Source organism: Syngnathus typhle, linkage group LG19 (assembly GCF_033458585.1).
Source record: "Syngnathus typhle isolate RoL2023-S1 ecotype Sweden linkage group LG19, RoL_Styp_1.0, whole genome shotgun sequence".
In the NCBI taxonomy this organism is placed as follows: Eukaryota; Metazoa; Chordata; class Actinopteri; order Syngnathiformes; family Syngnathidae; genus Syngnathus; species Syngnathus typhle.
In genome coordinates, this window is record NC_083756.1 from 6,102,578 (window position 1) to 6,125,135 (window position 22,558).

The window sequence follows — 22,558 nt, forward strand, 5'->3', positions numbered from 1 at the left end:
GCACCAAAAGCTGGAGTACTGAACAAAGGCTATTGTGTGCTTGTGGTAAAGTGCTGACAAAGTAAGATACATTCTTCTTGTCTCGGTGAACAGACGTTACGCGTGACAATGTGAGCAAAACAACCTCATACACGCTTGCTGTCAGGGATGTTTATTTATTTATTTATTTATTTTTGTTTTGGGGATGGGGGGCGCTCAGGCGCTCCTGGATGCGCGCATGCGCACCGGGTGGGAAGCGCAATTGAAAACGAGCAGCTATGCCGCGCCAGGCAGAAAAGGCTCTGGAGGTCTGCAACAACAGCCGACGCACGGGAGGACAGATCCGGGGACGGTTGTATCGGGAGGCGACTGGCAATCGTTAACATCTTCTAGCCCGATTGACCTCCAGGTTTAGGGAACCTGCAGAAGGCATTGTGGGCTATTGACCGAACTCGCAGGCTGGCTGCTTCCCTCCCCGATCCATCTCCAATGTTGCTGCTAGACGTCTGAGGATTTATGACGCCCGCCTCCGGGTTGTTTGTACCGACTGTGAGTCAAACTTGAACTGAGACAATAAGCGGACAAGCAGCGGCGCTCACTATGGTTTTATTGGCGGTGCGCAGCAGCAAGAGATGTCTCGATCGCTGCTGGATGGGGACGATATGCCTTCAGTTGTTGCTGTGGATTTTATGTGCCGTGAACGGAGAGGAGCAGCCGTTCAGCGTGGAGGTAACAAGCGGGACATCCATCACCTGAAAGCCGCTCACCATTCCAAATGACAACAGCACCGTGGTTATTCTACTCGTGGTCCAAAACTGCAACTTTTGTCGCGTTTTCAACACACGCTTCATTGTGTTTCTTGCAACAATGGGCTCTTTGTGCAATAGATCAGCTCGTTTTTCCCACTTCTAAGATGAAAATTGAACATGATCTTACATAAAAGCTCAATTCAATGCATTATTAATAGGTAAATGTGCAGAATATGATGATACAAATTAGTATTAAACTCACAAATCCGCGTCAATAGTGAAAAATGCTTTAAATAAGAAATGCATGATATTTAATACAACTGAACAAATAATACTCACTCGGGACTTTGAGCGATGACATCAGAGCAACCTAATTGTATGCTTACTAAGTGCTATCATCTTCCACTGGATGTCTCAAGAACTGTTGCCTTCCTGTCCACTATTTCAAATAATGAAGGGGTGGGGGAAAAAAAACATTTTCAAATTCACAAGTGTTGGCTGCACGCGGTGTACTCATGATTTACATGTCTGCCTTTTAAAAGAATCAACTTTAATTGTTTCTTCTTTTCGAGCCAGTAGTTATTTCCCCCTTGGAGGAACGAACATGTCCCTCTCCCCCACACACACGCATAAAAAAAAAAAAAAAAAATCAATCTATGTACAAATCAGTCCTGTCATGCATTCACACGGACGTTTTGGCATGTCCACTGACGCTCATTTAAGTAGTGCATCAACACGTCAGCATGATTTGCAAGTTTGGCATGCCACAGTCTTCTCGGCTGAGAGGCTGACGTTCGATTTAGTCCAGATGCTGCAGGTTATCAACTTAAGCGCTCGTAATGCAAAATTAGCAGCACCCTTTATGAACAAGTATAAATTTAGATTTTTAGACTATGTATATGATTCTGCTTTTCTCTCCCATAAGATTTAAACAACATAAAAATTAAAGTGACTATTGTTTATGTCTGAGCATTTCTGTTTACCGTATTTTCCGCACTATAAGGCGCACCTAAAACCTCTAATTTTCTCAAAAGCCGACAGTGCGCCCTATAATCAGGTGCGCCTTATATATGGACCAATATTGAGCCACTACAGCAGGCGTGACCAAGGTCTGGCCCGCGGGCCAAATGTATATATCTTATATATGGACAAAGTTTTATAATTAGCCATTCATTGAAGGTGCGCCTTATAATCCAGTGCGCTTTATAGTGCGGAAAATACGGTAATTATATTTGCAATTATGATCCGATCCATTGGTTGTTGATAATTTGATTGATTGAAAATATTGCTTAGTTTCAGCTATTTTCAACACATTGTAGTCTAAAAACATGTCAGCCGTAAGAATTTGAATGACATCCGCATCCTGCAGGCAGCATTCTTCTGCTCAGCGTGACACCGGCATGAAGAAAGAAATTAAAAAGAAGCCTTTGATTTTTAAATTTGATTTGTTGATTTTTTTTTTTTTTCCCCCTTTGCGGATCAAGATTGCTGCACTGTTGAGTGTTTTTGTACGCGCTGTAGTTCTGATAGTTGGGAATTTCGGGAGTGAATTTTGAGGTGAGATATGATCTACCTCCAGCAACGACAGGTACTAATTTATAGTGGGTAGGAGTGCAAATCATAAATCTGGTTTGATGTGGAAGCTATGAGCTGAACTTGCTCAATAATTGCTGCTCCATTCGAAAGACTTACTGTTCTGGTTGGCTGTGATCCTCGATTTGACTTCATGGTCAAATTGGCTGCCTTGCATTTGTCCTCCAGTAATATTCTTTCCCCCCCCCCCCCCCCTTTAATTTGGATTTGTACAGAAGGTACAGCCTGTTACTGCTAAGTCATTCATTTTTGTTGCACATTATTCCAGCAGGATAGATGTTCCATGCTCCATCCTGAATAGTTATGAGGTGTCAGCTCTTAAATTATTATTTTTGTGTATGAGAGCAGATTTGATCGCCCACCGGGGGTGTCAGCTGTTTGTCGATCACATATGGCTCACCTAGAGACATATACAACACGTGTTGACCTTAATGATTCATAGCATCAGTCTGACACACAAATAAGCCCCGCCCCCCTCTCTCCAGCCGTTGTGTTTGTGTTCTATATTTGACGCTCACACTTCACTAAATATTTAGACACACATGCAAAACGCGAGATGATGCCTTCAGGGTGTCTCGTATGTAAAGTGGCTGATTGTAACAGATTATTTCGAGTGCCACAATGTTTGGGTGTTTGAAAAGTGCAAACCCCACACTTGCTTTTTTGCAGAGGTTTTGAAAAAAAGGTTTAAGTTGTTTGAGTTCAAAAAGAAGAATACACTCTCGCTCCCAAAAGGCACCAACCACTGATCGGTATGTTGGATCAGGCTCTGACATTTGTGGATGACATTTTTCTGACATTTTGTCCTAATGGGGCCACTGAGGTAAGCATGACATGCATTAAGTATTGGGTGTGTGTGTGTCTGCTTATGTGTGTGTATTGGGTCAGTTGAAGGTGAATATGAACTGTTTTACATTTTTGCAATGCCCGCCAAAGTGTCCCATCACAAATATCAGCTTATTTGAAGTCCAGTTGTCTCTTTAAGAGGGATAAAGCAGTTTGATTGTGTGTTTACGTGTAGGTTTGCGGTCACTGGTGTGGGCAGGAAGGCTGTGGTTTCCTTGACAACCCTGGCACACATACCAGTGGTTGTTGGTGTGATGAATAATTTAGAGTGGTCAGATTTGGCACGCTTTGCTAGTGGGCTTGGGTTATGTTCTAAAAGTTTACCGCTTACTTCCAAGTACCGTATTTTCCGCACTATAAGGCGCACTTAAAAACCTCCAATTTTCTCAAAAGCCGACAGTGCGCCTTATAATCCGGTGCGCCTTATATGTGGACCAATATTGAGACACTATGGCAGGCGTGTCCAAATATATGGACTTATATATGGACAAAGTTTTGAAATGAGCCATTCATTGAAGGTGCGCCTTATAATCCGGTGCGCCTTATAGTGCGGAAAATACGGTATTCGTACTTGCCAATAAATAGGACCAACAACAACTAAAAGATAAAATATGGAGTATTTTATCTTTAAAAGCAACATCACTCGCCGTCCCCGTGACCCGAGGGAGCAGACCGGTGTCGAAAGTGGCAACATCAACAGTCGCCACATGCTCGCAACGTGTTGCTATGCCAGCCGGGCTCCCTGACATACACCTCATCCATAATGGAGTAATTCCATCCCCTTACACGATGGCCTTTTGATGGCACCCATCGTCGTAATTAGGCCACCTTCTGCTTGTCAGGTACAGTCTGAGTTTGAAACGGAGAGTCGGTCCCGAGGTTCACATCGACTCAGCCTCTTTGTCAAACTCCTGAAAGGGACGTTGGATCCGAGCTCCTTGTCAGTACAGTACTTTGCCCTTCTTTTCAACTCAAATATTTCCCCCGCTAGTGTTGGCGTTTTTGGCAGCAGATGAAATTTTGTTTTTTTGACTCTGTTCAAACGGATAGGTTCTTTTTTGTTAGTGCTGACATCGCAGTGTTTTCTGTCTGCCTGCATTTTTTCTCCTTTATTGTGTAACAGTTGAGAATAAAAAATTTAAAAAAACAGTCCTGGTGAAAATACAGAGGAGTGACTGGGTTCTACTTCTCAGTATAGTGGAGACAAGTCCGGAGAATCCAGAAATAGGCTCAGATGGAATTCAGACATTTTAGGTTTAGCCAGTATTCGTAATTAATGAGTAGAAGGGAAATTCTAACCTCATGACTGCAAAGAAGTATGAATCACGCGGAAGCTGATTAGCTGAGATTCAATTGTGGTTTTGGTTATTTTAAAGAATTTTGCCAAAACAGACCAGTTGGCAAACTATGATACAAAGTTCAAATAGTTTCAAACAAGCTTTGATTGACACGACACTCAGAATGAAGTTGTTTTCGAGTGGTGTGAAATGGAAGCACATTACATCTCGAAAGGTGTTACATAAATTGCCCACTAACGTCATTACACGACCTAAATGCGTTCCGACCTACTGCAGGAATTTCCATTCCATCCAACGAGGAGGCTGTTGAGCGACTTCTCCTCAAATCGGCACGGAGAGTCAATCGATACAAGACCGGCAACGGGAAATAATTAAAGAATGTGCTCAACAAAGTAATGAAGGAGACGGATGGCAATGAAGGCTGAAAGAAGCAGAGCAACCTTGGAGTTGATGTTTGCTTATTATTGAAAGTGTGTCAAGAACTTTACAGTCCACGTAAAGCAATTTTAAAGGTCGACTTTTATATTATTCCATGAGTGCTAGCTCAACTTTGGCCCAATGTGGGACAGATTTGAACAGATAAATGTGTTGATTTATTTAAAAACAGCCTTGTGTGTTTTTTTTTTTCTTTTTTGTTTGATCGGATGTGCCTAGCTTTTTTTTTTTTTGCCTCTTAAGATATCATCGTGGCAGTCAGGGAAAAAGGGGAACGCCAAACATGGCTGTCATTTTCAAAGAGGAGATGCCAAGGAAGAACAGATAATTACAGGACAAGAAAGGAGAAAGTACGCATTAGAAGTCAAATGAATACCAGCAGAAAGTAGAGGAGTGATTTTTACAAAGTGAGATGCACTGGAAACAATTTTATATATTCTTTCAAGACATGCTGTCTAAATGCGGACATCTCTTAAAACCAAAAAATGACGAAACTCCTTTTGATGTCACGCTACTTCAGATTTTAACTTCTAATTTGGTTGACGTGAGAGCAGGCTAATGTTACTGTTTCTACAGTCATGAACTTCCATGTTTGACCTTCACTGGCTGCTAAATTTGATTGTATTTCAGCCACTCCAAACTATAAACAGTGTAACGATATTCTCCTGTCGGATCGTACTCGTGTTTTGCCAAAGAGCTTTAGCAGCGTGAAGGCTAATTGAGGGGAATTTGCTGCCAGGCAGTTTATTAGACATTTGATTCCCAGTCTCAAGTGGCGTGTTTATGTTTCGACGCACTTCAAATGCGTTACAATCTATTGCTTCTTTTTATGACCGGGGATTTTATTTGTGTCACAAAATGCAGACGTCGGACGTTGTGTTTATTGTTTTGCTGATGAGGAATACAGAACGTCTGGGACTAGCCAAATCCCTTAAAGGTCTTGCGTGGGAAAGCCCGACTACCCCCTTTTCCTCCCTCCCGAGATCTGAGGTGATTCCCTTTGGCAGGATTTTATAGGGACACTGAGAGCTCTATTATGGCAATTTCTTTTCCTGACAAGCCAAACAACACGATAAAAGATTGCATTCTGCTCAGTAAACCTAACATAAATTCGATTTTTTTTATTTTTTATTTTTTACCTCCTGCCACTTTCCATTTTATCATTTCTTTCAAAAGAGCCAACTGCTGTGCTATTCTTTTCATTTATAACAATGGGATAAAGGGTTTATTTTATTTTATTTTATTTTATTTTATTTTATTTTATTTTATTTTATTTTATTTTATTTTTTATTTTATTTTATTTTATTTTATTTTATTTTATTTTATTTTATTTTATTTTATTTTTATTTTATTTTATTTTATTTTATTTTATTTTATTTTATTTTATTTTATTTTATTTTATTTTATTTTATTTTATTTTATTTTATTTTATTTTATTTTATTTTATTTTATTTTATTTTATTTTATTTTATTTTATTTTATTTTATTTTATTTTATTTTATTTTATTTTATTTTATTTTATTTTATTTTATTTTATTTTATTTTATTTTATTTTATTTTATTTTATTTTATTTTCAATGTGCATGATGCGTAATGTCTCCCACTTGGTACCCTTCCCTAATTTGTCTTTCTTTGCTCCTAGACGTGGCTCCAAAGGTATGGCTACCTCCCTCCTGCAGACCCCAGAATGTCAGTGCTACGTTCTGCCCGAGTCATGCAGTCCGCTATCGCTGCCATGCAGCGCCGTTACGGCCTCAACGTTACAGGAACTCTGGACAGCAACACCATAGAGTGAGTAACACCGAAAATTCAACGCGGTCCAAACAAAACGAGTGAATCAAAGTGATGCTCCTTACGTGACTAACTCTTCTTTTGTAAGTTGTCATCGATCCTCGACACTCTGCGCGGTGACTTTTTACCTGCGCGTAACTCAAACGCTGTTCGCTGACATTTGTCCCCGGCGACACCCAAATGCCATCCGTGCTACAAATGGCAATGAGTTCAATCTGCCCACTGAACTGTAACGCCGTAATGTGTCCGCCGGCCGAGTGACTGCCATCTAACCACTGGACTGAAACAGGGTGAAATGTGATCAGCTAACAGTCTGCCTGTTTTTCTATTTCCCTTCGCTTCTCGCTATGCAGCGGGAACACACTGAGGTGAGCGTCATATGTGGATCCATCAGATAACGTGGACTGGAAAAGTGCGCCAGTTGAGCCTTCAAAATATTTTTGCATGGTAGCCGTCTTAATAGGTTTTATTGTTGTGTCCTCCTGCAGGTGGATGAAGAAGCCCAGATGTGGCGTTCCTGACCAGATTGCGGGTGTATCGAAATTCAGCGTCAGGAAACGGCGGTACGCCCTAACGGGACAAAAGTGGCAACACAAACATATCACGTACAGGTGAGTGACATTCTTGCCTCGAGCAAAAAAAATGAATATCTGGTTTGTTAAGTTTTATGAACGTCTGTAACGACAAAGACGCGTGAAGGTCATCAGAAGTTCACTGTTGCTTTAAGCTGAGATTCACTTTGCTTTTTACGAGCACACAATTTGTCAAATCTCTTTTATCTGTCTTTGGCTTTATGTTTTATGGGACAAGCCTTAATGGTTGCTTTTTGTCTACTTTGAGGATAAACGCGTGGCGAATATTGAATTAGACACGCAGCTGTTTTGGGATATCGTTCGGGGGCAGAACTGCGAGAGAAACAAAAAAATATATGCAAATGGGGAACCCTTTGGATTTTTTTTGCATTTCTATATAAATTGGTCATGAAAATTAAAAAAAAATGCTTTTAGATTTCTTTTTATTGAAAAAAATAAATATATAAATTGTCAGGCTCAGTCAAGGCATGTGAAAAACAGAGATGAGCTACAAGGAGAAGAGGAACCCCCCGAGTGCAAAGTTGAGGGATAGATTATGTAATAGGATCGAAGGATTTCCAGAGTGTATTTGCTCCCGCGCGCATATTCGTAAGGGCTCTACGTGGCGGTGTGCGAAGCTTAGGCAGCTTTGCCTCGGGCTGTCAAACTGCTGCAGCCAAAGTCGTGAATGCGGTGAAATTCCATTTCGTCTTCCACCTTCGACAGCGAGCAAACGCTTTGCCGCCACCGAGCAGTGCAGTCCGGAATGGCTCCGACAAGATATGAATCTCGGAAAATGTCAAATGTTAAATATTCAGCACAAAAGAACAGAACAAACCTAGACGGTTTAATAAAAACACCCAAAAAATATTATAGTATTCCATACCCAACTGGGCCGCTCGATACAGATAGCTAAAATGCTAAAACAAACATTTTACGAGGATCTACAAATCGACAGCAATACCTTTTTAATTGTTTCATAGAGGCTCAAATAAAAAAAACTATTTCGATGGAAAAACACTGAATAAAAAGAGTTGATCAATCAATTTTTACTCATTTAGTTAAATCGCACCCCAAAATGGAAAAACACATTTCTGCAAGTGGATTTTTAATGTCCTCCCCGCTGTCTCAATCTGCTATCGCTTGGTTTGATTCCAGCTACGGTCACACTAACCCCCCCCCCCTAAATTATCCATCTTTCGCTTTCAGACTCGTTAAATAATCATTAAAAAACAAAGCTGGGTTTTGAAAAGGCATGATTAATGCATGGTGTGTGTGTTGGTTTCCACGTCGGCGTATACAGTATGTGCTGTTGGGAGGCCCTAATTAGCTTTGGCATCCCCACTGTTTTCCCCACATGCAAGTACTATTATAGCACACGAGATGCATTCAGAGTAATTATCACCTCCCAACATGGAGTTAAATATTTGATATGGCCATAGAAGGGGTCAAATTCTTTCATTCGTCAATTAGCGGTGGTTTTGGAAAGGGCTCGGACTTTATTTCAAACGTCATTAAAAAAAAAAAATCACCATTCGAGTCAGCTACAACAGCAGGCAGACGTCTTCTCATAAGCTGTTGGCAACCAAACCAGAGTGAAACCAAATGTTAATACCGTGACGATTATTCTCAGAGCGTAGAAAGCCGTGAGAGCTTTTTCCCCCCTCCGTGACTAACCAGACTTGGGCTTTCAGAAGGCAGTGGGCTGTTGATAAGCCTTAATTAGAAAGTAGATTTGTGAGCTAGAAAATTGTCCAATCCTCTCCACACCTGCGACAAATCAGAGTTGGCATTGTGGACTCGGCTCAAAAATGGTAAGCCTCAGTTGGCAGGATCGTATTTTTAACTTTGGGTACCTTGTGTACTACTTCACATTTGAAACAACACAACAGTAATAAAGTCTTCCATTTTGTGTGTCCTATCCGTACAGCATAAAGAACGTGACCCCCAAAGTCGGTGCCGAGGAGACCCACGATGCCATCCGGCGAGCTTTTGACGTTTGGCAAAACGTGACACCGCTGCGCTTCGAAGCCGTGCCGTACAGTGAACTGGAGCGAACCAAAAAAGACGTGGACATCACGATTATCTTTGCCTCAGGTTTCCATGGTGATAGCTCACCGTTTGACGGCGAGGGCGGCTTCCTAGCCCACGCCTACTTCCCAGGGCCAGGGATCGGCGGAGATACACACTTTGACTCGGATGAGCCGTGGACGCTGGGCAACCCCAACCATGATGGTAAGCTACGGTCGAAAGTCGTGATTCACCGTTTTAAACTAAACATGGAAGATACACATACAGTACCGTATTTTCCGCACTATAAGGCGCGCTGGATTATAAGGCGCACCTTCAATGAATGGCCCATTTTAAAACTTTGTCCATATATAAGGCGCACCGGATTATAAGGCGCACCTGGCCCATTTTAAAACTTTGTCCATATATAAGTCCGTATATTTGGACACGCCTGCCATAGTGGCTCAATATTGGTCCATATATAAGGCGCACCGGATTAAATTGGTGCGCCTTACAGTGCGGAAAACACGGTACCCTAAACTCGACCTTGGCATATTTCAGTGGCGCTGATAAATATCTGTCCAGTAAGCCGCCAGTCTGTCATAGCTAATCCCTCACACCGTTGAGGGGAAAGGACCATTTGGCGTTTTGGTTGTCGGCGGACTGTGGATGTTATTGTTGTTATTGTTTTTGGATGATGAGGCCACCAGTGAGCACTGGAGAATTAATCCTCGGTCCGCTGGGAGATAAACGCACGCAAGCATGCGATTTAAGTACGCTCGTATTGTAGCTGTTCCATCTTGTAAGTTCACACGTGATGTTTTGTCTGAACCTTTTTACCCGGCAACACTGACATGTGCGAGTGGATTAGTGGATCACACTCGAGTATTGGGGTGTCATTTGTAAGGATATATTTTTCTTTTAAATCTGTTGATTTTGATCAACTTGAGAATAGTTTCAATCAATTTGATGACTAGTTAAGGGAGTAAAAAAAAAAAAAATTGTGTGCGAAGTGATCTCTTAATCCAAACGTGTCATCGTAACGTATTATTATCCCAAATGTATTACAAACATCACTTTGAAGGCGAGTTTTTGCAATCGCACGCACACTCGGGAGCGAAATAAAGTCACGGAAGGAAGCAGAGACGTCAGCACGTGTTTCTGCCCACCAGGCTGCCACTAGAAATAGACAGCCACCTACTGACAGCAGCAGCATCAACTTCCACATGGGCGCTGGGGCTCGCTTCCGCCTCCACACATGCACACACACACAAACACACACCTTGATAAGGCGTCCCCTCCCGTTGATATGCCCTTATAAGATTCTCCGCAGCATCTTAATTGAAAATGACGTGCATCAGCATCTGCGAGTTTTCACAAGCAATATTATAGTTTGGGGCTTTCCAAGGACACCTGTTTTTGTGTGGCAACGTGCAAAGCCCCCTCGCTCGGAAATGTATTATTAATGATGAATGATCACAATAAAAAATGTACACCAATCCCCCTGTCTTGCTCACAGGTGCTACGCTGAGATAAACATGACAAGAATAAAGGATGTCCTTTCCTTGGCAGCATTAATTATAATGCTCGCTGCTGGTTTATTTACCTCCAGTCCGCAGGAGCTGCTGATACTCGAATCCTTGGCAATATTCCAAAGTCTGAATTTCACTCCGTTGCAGTTTCTGTAAATAAATAATTACGCCACAGCCAGAGTACATGTTATGTTGAGTTAGCTTCTCCAAAACTTAGTACATTCAATGACAAAAAAATATATATTGTATTTTTTTTTTTTGCTCTGATTCAATATTGGAGAAAAAAAAAAAATCAGCGTGCTTGGAGACAGAAAACAACATCGAAATGCAATTACCCCCCTTTGGTGTGCACTTCTACAGCAAATTGTCAGTGGTGAAGTCTCTTAGGGGAATTGTTGAAGCGTAACACTGCAAAACAATTTAGGCCAAACCAGAAAAGCACCACAAAAAAAACAAAAACACCCAAGCGATAGAACAACTTTGGTCTTTGCGTTTGTATAAACATTTTTAGTGATAACATCAAAAACTATTTTATTCGTATATTTCTACGAGACCTATCAGATCGGAACTCCAGAACTTGGACGGACAGCATCGTCATCTGATTTGTGTGCCTGTGTCTGTTTATCTTGTTCATGTTTATGTCAGGGAGGTTGTATTCCCACATCCCATGTGCCCCGAGCACACAGATAGGCCGCGACATGTATAGGGAGCTTGTAAATTACGGAGAAAGAGCAAGCAGACGACTCTCACGGCTCCTGTTTACCACCGAGAGAGAGGATTGTCAATGTAAATGTTAACGCCACCCTTTGAAATGTCATTTTTTTTTTTTTATTTCAACCCTCTGAAACGTAGGTGTCCAACTCGAGGCGCGGGGGCCAGATACGGCCCGACACATCCTTTTATGTGACCCGCAAAGACAAATTTTGCATCGATTACTAAAATGACAAATTGTCTTCGCTTTTTAAAAACAGAGATAGATAGACCGTTTTTTATTACCATTCATTTTTTTGAACTATTTGAAGTTTTTACTAGTCTCAGATTTCAAAACTAGTTATTTATCAGTTTGTCGTGTAGCCTATACTGTAAATAGCTTGCAGACGCTTGAGCTTTTTAAAACTTTGAATATTTGTAAATAGTAAACCATATCTTCCCATATTTGCTTTTTTTTTTTTGTCCACCTTGTTTTATTCCTTGTCACCTTTTTTCTTTCCACCCGTCTTGTATCCTCACCATTGGCGAGGCTGTAACCAAGTCGCCCTTGGCTTTTTGTTTACGGACCCCCGCGTACAGGATGACTTAGGTCGACAAGTGAAAAAATAAAATGGCAACCTCAAATGCCCCCGGGAGGCCAAAGAGTCGAAGCTTAAGAATAACACTTTGGAAAATTACAGTTCATCTTCATTCATTCGTATCATGTGGAAATCATTTGACCTCCTCGCTTGCAAAATATATTAACAACGCACTGTTCTCTCTTCTAGATTAATACTACAATGTTTCAAACGAAACCTGGCTACACTCAATTTAATAGTTACGCTTGACAACAAAAACGATTTCATGCTCACATCTGAGAAATTTTTGGTCCGTGTGACGTAAATGAAGGGGATTTAGCGGCAGTCGAGAACGGGGGGGATTGTTAATTTCAGAGCGAATTGAACTGTCGACCACAGAGTGTTCACGAGTCAAAAGTTCACAACCGCTTTGGTTAACCGCAACTGCACGCTAATTACAACCTATGCCTCCCGTTTCTGTGTGGACCTTATTGCGTAATCCCCTCAATTCACTCCATATATTGTAAATTGGCCATGTCACAGCTAATTTCTCCATCCAAACTTTCAGGTAACGATTTATTCCTGGTGGCGGTCCACGAACTGGGTCACGCACTCGGGCTGGAACACTCCAATGACCCGACGGCCATCATGGCTCCTTTTTACCAATACATGGACACTGAGAACTTCAAACTACCCATGGACGATCTGCTGGGCATCCAGAAGATTTATGGTGAGTTTTGTTTTTGGATTTTTTTCTTTAGATGACACATTGGTACTGTTTTGATCATCTTGTCTTTGCATGTGACGGAACTTAGTGGGAAGTTGTCCCTTATAGCCGTCGAGACTGTAAACCAGTTACACTCCACCGAGATGACAGCGGGCTGTCGCACGAATGGCTGCACACATTCCCTCACACACACACACAAGAAGCGGCCATCTGTTTACATGACTAGGGTACCTTTGGGAGTGACAGACCTGGGCATGGGATCAAATCTCTCCTCATCCCTCTTGTGTTTTACTCCTCTCCCTCCACCTCTCTCTTGTACTCGGAGTTGAAGGGCAGGACAAGTGGCAGCAGTTCCTCTCACGGAAATCCTCCTCTGTTTCCCCCCCCGGCAATTCCCCCCCCCCCTTATTGTTGAATCCAAATAAGGTCAATGGTGCGACCTTCCGTGTTTATATCAATGGGACGTTGAGGCTGGGAAGGAAAAATGGTCATGATGTCATTGGGCTGCAAACATATCAAGATTTCCAGTGTAATTAAGACTTAAGCGCTTTTGTCACACAGTATTGCGATTACACATTGTGGCCTCAGGCTTTTTTTTTTTTCTTCTTCTTCAATCTTCTACATACCAACTGAGCAGTACAAAAAATAAAACTTGTTGAAGAAATGTCAGCGCTCCCAACTGCCAACCACCATATTTATGTTCTAGCCAACACAAATAAGTTGTCCGTAACGTGTCTCGGAGTCACGTCTGATTTAATTTGTAAAAACCAGTCCTTGGGGCTCCTTGGACACTAATAGGCTTTCGGTTTATTTTTGTTTGACTTGCCATGAGCGACTTATATTCATTCATTTGTTACTCCGGCTAAACAGTTCCGTCTTATCTTGATGGCAAGCAAATCCACCTCGAGACTTTCCTTTTTGGCGTACGCTGCTCGCACTGATAACGTTTCGGTGGAAACAAAACAGACTCGGTCGGTTTCGGTGTGTACTTAAAGGAATTAACCATCACACGAGTGGAAATGAGATTTCGGGGGTGGGGGGGGGTTTCTTGTGATACAGTGGCGCAAGAATTCTGTATAGTATTTATTTTCTCTTGTCATGGCACTGAGATGTTGCCAGTTTAACCCCCACCCCCCCTCGAGTGTCCAACTGACTGTGATCTCCCCGCATGCTTACATAACTGCCGAGCGCTTTGCCTCGTCTAATCTGGGATGTATTTCACAGGATTTAATTCAGTCAGTGAAAGGAATCCCACTCATGTAAAACCCCAAGCATCCGTTATGTGGACTGGAAGATGTCTCGCGCTCCCGTTAATCCACTGATCGGCCCGCCGTTCGATTAGTTTGATGTATGCGCGCTGTCGATTGCCTCCTTCCCTTTAACAATTGCTTCCTTCATCTGCAATCATCATTAGAATCATTGGATCTGTTTTACATTCACTGAAAAGTCTTCCATATAAAAAATATGGAATATTCCTGCAGCTTGTGAAGCCGGCCATATCTTTATTTTTTTCCACATTCACAGGGAATGTTATCTCTGCACCATCATGTGTTCAATTATTTATACTTGCAACCCACTCATGGTCCTCCTTTCTACCTCTCTCTTTGTACTCGTTGGATTCATGTTCTTCAGTCTGCTTTCATGTTAGTCATGAATATTAAGCGTTAGCGAGGGAAATCTGTACACCGCTTGTTTTATTCTTACGTTCAGGTTCAACGGCATCTTTTTTTTTAAGATTGAAAAATACATTAAGGGAAGTGGTTAACTCATTCTCTGCCAGCCCAGAATCTTTGACGTCTTTTGCCGTCAATGGGAGTGAATGTTTTTTTCCTCGCGTAGCTCTTTTTTTTTTTTTGTCGACATTCTCATTTTTTTTAGGGCCTCCTGACAAGCTCCCGCAGCCCACCAAGCCTTTACCAACGGTGCCCCCTGCTCGTTCCCACCCGCCTTCCGATCCACGCAAACCAGACCGGCAGACCAGACCTCCTCGCCTGCCTCCCGGTGACAGACCGTCTCATCCCAATGCTAAACCTAACATCTGTGATGGATGTTTCAACACCTTGGCCATACTAAGAAGAGAGATGTTTGTCTTTAAGGTAAACAAAAAACAATATTTTGAGCCATTAGTTGGAACCTCTGACCATTTTTTTGTCCCACAACTCACAAACGTGGCTTTTAAGAGAAAACTACACGCGTGCCTCAATGAATCTTTATCCTTGGTCGAAGCTTGTGAGCACAAGACTACTGCACCAAGCAGTGAGGAACACAGATAAACCTTGAGGCAAGACACAAAGCAGCCTTGTGTTGTGCACACACAGGATAAAGAGTGCTACTCATGCTTTATATGTGACCTTTTTTTTTTTCCGGTAGGGGGTTATAAATAGTATTAATTGCTTAAGTAAGAGTCTTGTGGAGTTAAGGGGAAGAGAAGACTTTGTTTGCCATTTCCCCTTCTCACTCATTGCGTTTTACGGCCAAAGATAATAAATCTGTTTTTAAACTTTGCAATATATTATGGTTGAAACTGCACAGTTGTTGATTTCAACACCTACACTGTGTTCATGGTTCATTAAAGTTTTTTATTTTAGTATTTCATAGTAAACAAGTAGTTCGAATTATTCAGACGTATCGATTTTAACTTGGGGAATTCATATTCAAGCATTTATACTATTTAAAAAATTCATTCAACGTCTATTTAATCTCTACATGATTATGTTATCCACTCACAAAGCTCGATCGGCCATGGGGGAAATTACTTCAACTTTATATTACATTTAAGTGAATTTGCTACATCTACTTACTGTGCTTAGAAAATACCAGTAAACATTTGTTTTGTAAAAACGTTGCATTTTCTTCTCAGCCTGTTTTATAAATGACAAAGCGAGGTGAGATGACGCGCTTGTTACAGTTGATATTTTTTTTTACCATATCTAGTGGGGCTATCGTTTTTCCTTTATTTGCAAACTCTGTTAAATTAAATTGCAATTTTCAACGTTTGTTGTTTCTACAAGAACAAATTAGTTGAAATGTTTCCGAGCTTTCATGACGGATCCTTTTTTCCCTAGTGGGAGTATAAGATGTTAGGGTGGGGAAAATCACATTTTCTCTCATATTAAGTCCAGAGAATCCAATTTCAGACTTAACATGTGTTTTCAATTACCTTTTGCATTCTTTATATGAAAAAAAAAGTGAAGCAGTTGGCATCTAGGGCAGCTGTGGCTTTTAAGTGAGCCAGGCAAAGGAATCAGAGAAGGAAGTGAGAAGTTTGGGCAGAGTGAACAAGGTTGAAAGAGGAGAAGTGTCCAGCAGAGTCCCAGCGAAACAATTGGATTAGAAAGTGAGAAAAGCGAGAGTAGCGGAGACGCTTTGTTTAATCAGCTATTGATGTAGCCTTCATTCGGTGTGTGTATGTGTGTGTCTCCAAATCTTTTGTGTCCTGAATGTATAATGAGAAGACGTGCTGGACTGTTTTTTAGCATGGGGTGGGAGTCCAAATGGCTTTCCCAGCTGGGTCTCCCCTGACTCTGTTTTTGGCATCAAATTTCATCCCTCATCAAATAGACACACCTTCCATTCCAATGGGAAAGCTGAGAATCTGAGAATACTCACCATATTGCACGTGACAAAATGAAAGAGCATGAAAATACTTCATAATCATTTATGGTGATTTATTATTTTTTTTTGTCTTTTAGGATCATTGGTTTTGGCGAGTACGGGATAAGACGGTCATGCCTGGGTACCCGATGCTCATCAGTGTTTTCTGGAGGGGTCTGCCACCCAAAATTGATGCTGTCTATGAAAATAGTGAGGGCAAATTTGTTTTCTTCAAAGGTAAGCCTGTTTTTTTTTGTTTTTTTTTTACAACCGCCACTATTCTTTTATTTTTAGGGGCTTGATAGTCTGGTACAAAACAAAAACAAGAGACTCGTGTCTTTGTTATCACTGAGGGAACTCCCTTGATCTTATTTCACTGTAAATCTGAAAACGATGAATGTTTTGCTCACTTGCTCGGAAAATCCAAGGTAATCCTAAAGCTTTGACTTTTAATAATGTTGATAGTGAGCTTAGTCCTAGCGGTATTAATGTTTCTCTTTAAATCTTCAGTTTTAGTCCAAATGAATCTTGGAAATGACGGCACGGCAAGTTATATATATTTTTTTGTCTTGTCAGTATCAATATGCATGAGGTCGACGCCTAGGTAGGGCAATGAAAGCAGGCTGGCAAATAAAACTACGAATCTTCGCTCAACCTCATTTCTATTTTCAAAACCCAACAATTCCTGGAAACGCACACAACTTGCGCCAAAAAGCTTGTGTGCCTTTTTTCCACCCTGCTATCTTCCCAGACTAGCTAACAACAGGATTGAGGCATTTATACCAGTGTATGCTTCTCCCCTCAATCAGAAGAAAATTTAAAAAAATAAAAATTAGATGTAGACTTTAAATGCAGATAGCTTATAACACTAAATAATTCCCCTTTGTATACAGAACAACTCTTGTATGTTACTTTAAAAAAAGAAAAAATCCAATTTTGAAGTAGGAAGTGAATTTAATCCCAGGGTGTGTTTTTTTATTATTATTTGTGTCAGGGCCAGAGGAAGTGTGACATGGATTGAGTGGGTCTTTGTCAGGGAAAGAGGTTAAATGAATTTCCTCTCTAAAAAAGAGGCCACCGCTGGTTTGTGTGTGTGTAACAAATCCCATTTACTCTTTTGGGATTCTAATCATTGCAGCGATGATAATGATAATACAAATTCTTCCAACCACCCCCACTTCCTCCTATTCCTCCTGGAATGACTTGAAACGCACTTCCTGGGGTCACACTGTCAGAAGTGTGCAGTTTCACCTCATTACTCCCCAGGAAGGAGAGTTCACTACGCAGAGAAATTTGGGGAGTGTACTTAGAAGGAGAATAAAACAATATTCTATTCTATTCTATTCTATTCTATTCTATTCTATTCTATTCTATTCTATTCTATTCTATTCTATTCTATTCTATTCTATTCTATTCTATTCTATTCTATTCTATTCTATTCTATTCTATTCTATTCTATTCTATTCTATTATATTATATTATATTATATTATATTATATTATATTTATGTTATCGCAGATGGAACTCTGGGCTTTTCAGTTTTACCGCCTCCTCAATTTCCACAGTATCGGAAAGCAAGGGCAGAACTTTTCACTTTGCGCCTTGTCCTATTTTAAATGAGGGAAACATCGACTACGCAAGGCAACAGGTTTACCGCTTGATATTTACGCCAAAGCTTGTGCTCGCCGTCCTTGTAAATTTGCCCTTCTCACTCGTGTATTGCACCCGCAGGGTAACCCGCGCTCTTGCTTGTCCTTCTTTTGCTCATCGTTTCTATTTTCTTTTCTTTTTTTTTTTTTTTACTTTGCAGGAAAGCAATTCTGGGTGTTTAAGGACACGGTGTTGCAGGCCGGATACCCTAAGGACATCAGCCAGTACGGTCACGGCATGCCGGCTCAGAGCATAGAGACGGCCGTGTGGTGGCAAGATGTGGCCAAGACTTACTTCTTTAAAGGAGACAGGTATGGATATTGGAAATTTATTTGTGATTTTTTCTTTCTTCATCTTTTGCTCGTGTTCAGGTACTGGCGCTACAACGAGGAAATGAGAACCATGGACCCCGGCTATCCGAAACCCATCACCGTGTGGAGAGGTGTGCCCGAATCGCCACAGGGGGCCTTTGTCGATAAAGCCAACGGTATGATTTGTACTTGCTGATACTCTAATTTGGCAGCAGCTGGATGTAGTGTTCATTTGCCAGCTTGTATTGATTTCATCTGGTTGGCTATACTGGGACGTAAATGGCATTCATCTGCCCCATCTTTCTCATTTTGCATCGGCATGTAAATGAAATGGTGATTATATTGGAATATGAATATAGGTCATCCTGCTCAAGAAATATTTTGGTGCAAATTCATTTGGAAGCCGAAAGCACCACTGGGATCTTCCGGTTTCAGCCCGATGGCTCGATGAATCAAGCCGTATGTAACTTTCAAAAGTGTTCACCTGTCGACCCGCTCGATTGTTTGCAGACGAGAAAATCTTTCCCCGTTGAGCTTATCCTGCCAGTTGGACCCGGGCCCGGATTTGGCAACACCTTGGTCGGAAAAAGCAGGGCAGGTGGTACCGAACGCTCGGGCCATCTGTCCTGTGGGTCGGCAGCCAAATTCATAGGCCAATATTTGTGCCGCTGAGGCCGGGAGGAACGTGAGCGGGAAGGGTGGGCGGCGTGGCTGATTGGCTCGTGCATTCGTCACATGCCGATACAGGTCGGGGTGTGTCACGTGTCGCCGAGATCGACCCAGATAAATTGACATCATTGAGTACACGTCTACGTGGGTGACGTGGGTGACACATTCACATAGGAACATATTTTTTCTTTGGAAGGAACAATGTCTCCCGTCCACCATTTTCAAGAAAGTCCAATCTCGTCCATTCTATTTACATTTAGAGTATTTGTCCTCATTTTCCCTGAAAACAGCAGGCATGAATAATAAATAGCGAGCCAAGCTGTCACATGCAAGGTAAGCGACCAGTTTTACATGATATGGATATTTTTAGGGACGTCCTGGAGTCAACCTTAAAACTCGCTTAAAATGAATTTGAGGTGTCAAAAACAAGGTTCACACCGACCTTGATATTATAAAATGGATTTAATTAATATATCCGTTTGCACTGTGCACAGGAAAGGCAAAACTTTCATTCTATCTTCGCTCAACATTTGCATTGCTGTCTTCACAAACAATCCCACAGAAGGAGACACGTGGTTCCGAGTGAATTCTTCCTCCAGGGGGTTGGAATCAAAAATGAACACTGACTCGTTGTGACTTTCGAGTTTGCGTGACACCAGTACAATTGGCCACTCATTCTCATGGGGGGGGGGAATAGTCTTTGGAGAACACCAGAGCAGCTTGTTTCTACATGACATGTATTCTGCTTTGATATTAGCTTTGTGGTTTGACTCACGTGTGTGTGTTTTAATGAGATTTGTTTTTTTTAATTAATCTCCTGTGACAACGTTGCTTAACAACGCTGCTGTCAAATGCACAGTGGCTCAACTGCATCGTTCACTATTAGTGAAATTGTTTTATTTATTATATTTTTTCTCATCCCGCCCCTTCAGGTTTCACATATTTCTACAAGGGGAAGGAATACTGGAAGTTCAACAACCAGTTCCTCAGAGTGGAGCCAGGCTACCCGCGTTCCATCCTCAAGGACTTCATGGGTTGCGATTTAATGTCGGCCGACCCGGGTCGCCCTCCCGCCGGCGACGGCAACACGGACGTGATCATCGAGCTGGACGACGAGGCCAACACGGTGAAGGCGGTCGCCATCGTCATCCCGTGCGTGCTGGCCCTGTGCCTGCTGGTGCTGGTCTACACCGTGGTGCAGTTCAAGAGGAAAGGTACGCCGCGGCACATACTTTACTGCAAACGCTCCATGCAGGAATGGGTTTGAAAGCTGATGAGGACAAAACCGGACCTGAAGGATGAACGTTTGAAGCCTCTTTTGTTGGCGATCAGAACCACAAAGGGCCCCGACAACCGGCCCCCTAACACTCAAGGCATGACCTCGGGACAAGAGGATTGCTGAATCAGCCTTTTTTTTTTCACTGACAAGGGGAGCAGAGGGACACTTTGCGAGGAACGTGTCCCCTAAAATGACAATTAGACAGTTAGAAGAAGAAAAAAAAAAACTTGAGGTCCGTTTTCTTTTGTATCTTTTGCCGGACTGCTCTTAATCCGAATCAGGGGAAGAACTTTAAGCGGGACATACTCTTCCCACAGGCACGTCATTGTCATCTGTCATATCAGGTGTTTGGACAAAAAAACAAAAATCTGTGACCCCACCACCCTAAAAGATAATGACTTTTTTTTTTCCCCCTTTTTTCATTTTGTTCTTAATTTGTTGCGCTTTTTAAGGAGGTTGTCCGTGTTCCCTTTAAAATATTCTTGAGGAAGAGACCAAATGAAACCAAATAGAATCTCTCCAAAGAGGATCACTCTTTTCTTTTTTTTTTTGTCATCATTTGATGCAGCGTGAGAGCTCTGACTGTTGTGGCAGTCTGTTTGAAGACACAGGGGCCAAAACATTCTGCAATATTTTAACTCGCCTTAATTATTCTTAAAATTTCTCGTGCTTGCTTTTACATTTGTGTTGTTGTTTTTTTCTATACTGCTATTTCTTTGTTTTATTTGTATGAGAAGCGGCTTCAAAAGCTTCTCGTCGTTTGGTATTTCTGGATTTTATTACAAGACCCAGAATGCTCAGCACTGGCTTGCAGAGCTCCTCTGGATAAAAGAGTCGGCTTATATTCGGAATAATGTTATTATAATTTGAAGGTTCCTGGAGTAAAGCCACTATTTTGTGTTTTATGTTTGTTGCTGTTAAAGTTTTATCATTTCCCTGCAGCAGATTTCTGGTAACTTGAACATCTTTGGAGTTGTTGGTTAAGTATTTGTTTTTATTATTATCATGTCTTTTTTATTTTGACAAGAGTGCACATCCAAATGTCATTCGGTGTTTCTTGGATTTTTTTTTTTGGAAGTCCTGTCTACTGCCTTTTTTTTTTTTTTGCCAGGTCTCACACATCCCAAAATGCTGTTTTCTTTCTATCCAAGGACCCAAAAAGTCAAGATCAGTGCCTGTGTCAGCATGCATGCAAGCTCTTACAACCACACATGTGCTCAACGTGGCTTTCTTTTCCTTAAAAGCTAGGAGGCCTTTTTTTTTTTTTTTTTATATTGCCCAACTCCCAATTTAAAGGTACTGGTAAATTTAAAAACCAACGTCCAATAGGATCAAATAGGTGCATCCTACCCAAGTTGGTCAACTTTTTAATGTCCTCTCTGAATGTCTATTTCCATGATCGCAGTCTTCTTTTCTGGTTGATGCAAATGGAACATCTCACATTTGTTTTTTTTGTTCGTGTTAGACTTCAGGACAGTAAAGAAAAAAAAAATGTCCTGATAGAATGAATAAATTGCTCAATCCATGATTAAAAGCTGCCTTGAAATTGTTCATTCTTTTTTCACGCTATGTATAAATTTATGTGGTTGATTTATTTATTTTTTTGGGTGGCAGTCAACACATTATTATTTTTTTTTTATAATTTCAAGGATTTTTTTTTCAGCAGTTGTTAATCAATCTAAATGTATGTGTTTTGCATGTAAGGCACAATTCAAGAGCAGCTGCATGCTCTGACTCACTCGCATTGGCCCGGCATGTTATTCTATGGTGCTATTTTGGTCAGACCTCCTCCTTCTCCTACTCTCCTTCCTGCTGCCGCCATTGGCTTAGAAAGTGAGCGATTACAACAGGAACTGAAGGAATACATTTTCATTGAAGTCCGACGGGCGCCCTCCTTAGGTTAAGGACCATTTATCCTTGCGGTGGTTATTATTACTGCCGCTCAGTGCGGCACCTCCGAGAGTCTGCTTGAAGGTTAGCTGAGGTCAAGCTGTTGCCGTGGCCTGGAAGAAAAAGAAAAAAAAAATACACAACATGGAGAGATGAATGATTGTGCACTCTCAGTTGCTGGATCCTTTTTCACGCCATCAGGTCACTGATATGCTTTTTTTTTCAGCAAGTGAGACTTGGGCAAATCAAATAGTTGTTTTCCCCGTTTTCAAAAATTGTCCCGACAGAATCCACAGGTCCGTTTAATATTCATAACTGCATACTTGTCGCACAAAAGATGACGCCCGACCGTGTCACCTTTCGTG

General features: G+C 41.5%; 1 protein-coding gene and 1 long non-coding RNA gene across 3 annotated transcripts; one reads left to right on the top strand and one right to left on the bottom strand.

The window, feature by feature from the left end:
* The first annotated feature begins 207 nt into the window (after positions 1 to 207).
* On the top strand, positions 208 to 21,852 carry LOC133143692 (matrix metalloproteinase-16-like). Its single transcript, XM_061265782.1, has 10 exons — positions 208 to 708; positions 6,543 to 6,691; positions 7,180 to 7,302; positions 9,194 to 9,498; positions 12,642 to 12,803; positions 14,679 to 14,896; positions 16,493 to 16,631; positions 18,205 to 18,355; positions 18,416 to 18,531; positions 19,957 to 21,852. Exons 1-10 carry the CDS (start codon positions 580 to 582, stop codon positions 20,289 to 20,291), a joined length of 1,827 nt encoding a protein of 608 aa, XP_061121766.1. The 5' UTR covers positions 208 to 579; the 3' UTR covers positions 20,292 to 21,852.
* Positions 570 to 1,340, bottom strand: LOC133143694 (uncharacterized). 2 transcript variants are annotated; one of them, XR_009710465.1, is made up of 2 exons: positions 1,068 to 1,340; positions 570 to 731 (listed from the first exon to the last, which is right to left on the bottom strand). It is a non-coding gene; the product is annotated as an uncharacterized LOC133143694 (long non-coding RNA). The 2 variants fall into 2 exon arrangements; XR_009710466.1 differs by having other exon boundaries at positions 570 to 741.
* Positions 21,853 to 22,558: the final 706 nt, after the last annotated feature.

What these genes read in the sequence shown, in the direction of transcription:
- LOC133143692 (XM_061265782.1), top strand. Translation starts at nt 580, where the DNA reads ATGGTTTTATTGGCGGTGCGCAGCAGCAAGAGATGTCTCGATCGCTGC. An exon ending in CACAAACATATCACGTACAG is followed by an intron (nt 7,303 to 9,193) that starts GTGAGTGACATT and finishes CTATCCGTACAG; the next exon opens with CATAAAGAACGTGACCCCCA. An exon ending in CAAATTTGTTTTCTTCAAAG is followed by an intron (nt 16,632 to 18,204) that starts GTAAGCCTGTTT and finishes TTTACTTTGCAG; the next exon opens with GAAAGCAATTCTGGGTGTTT.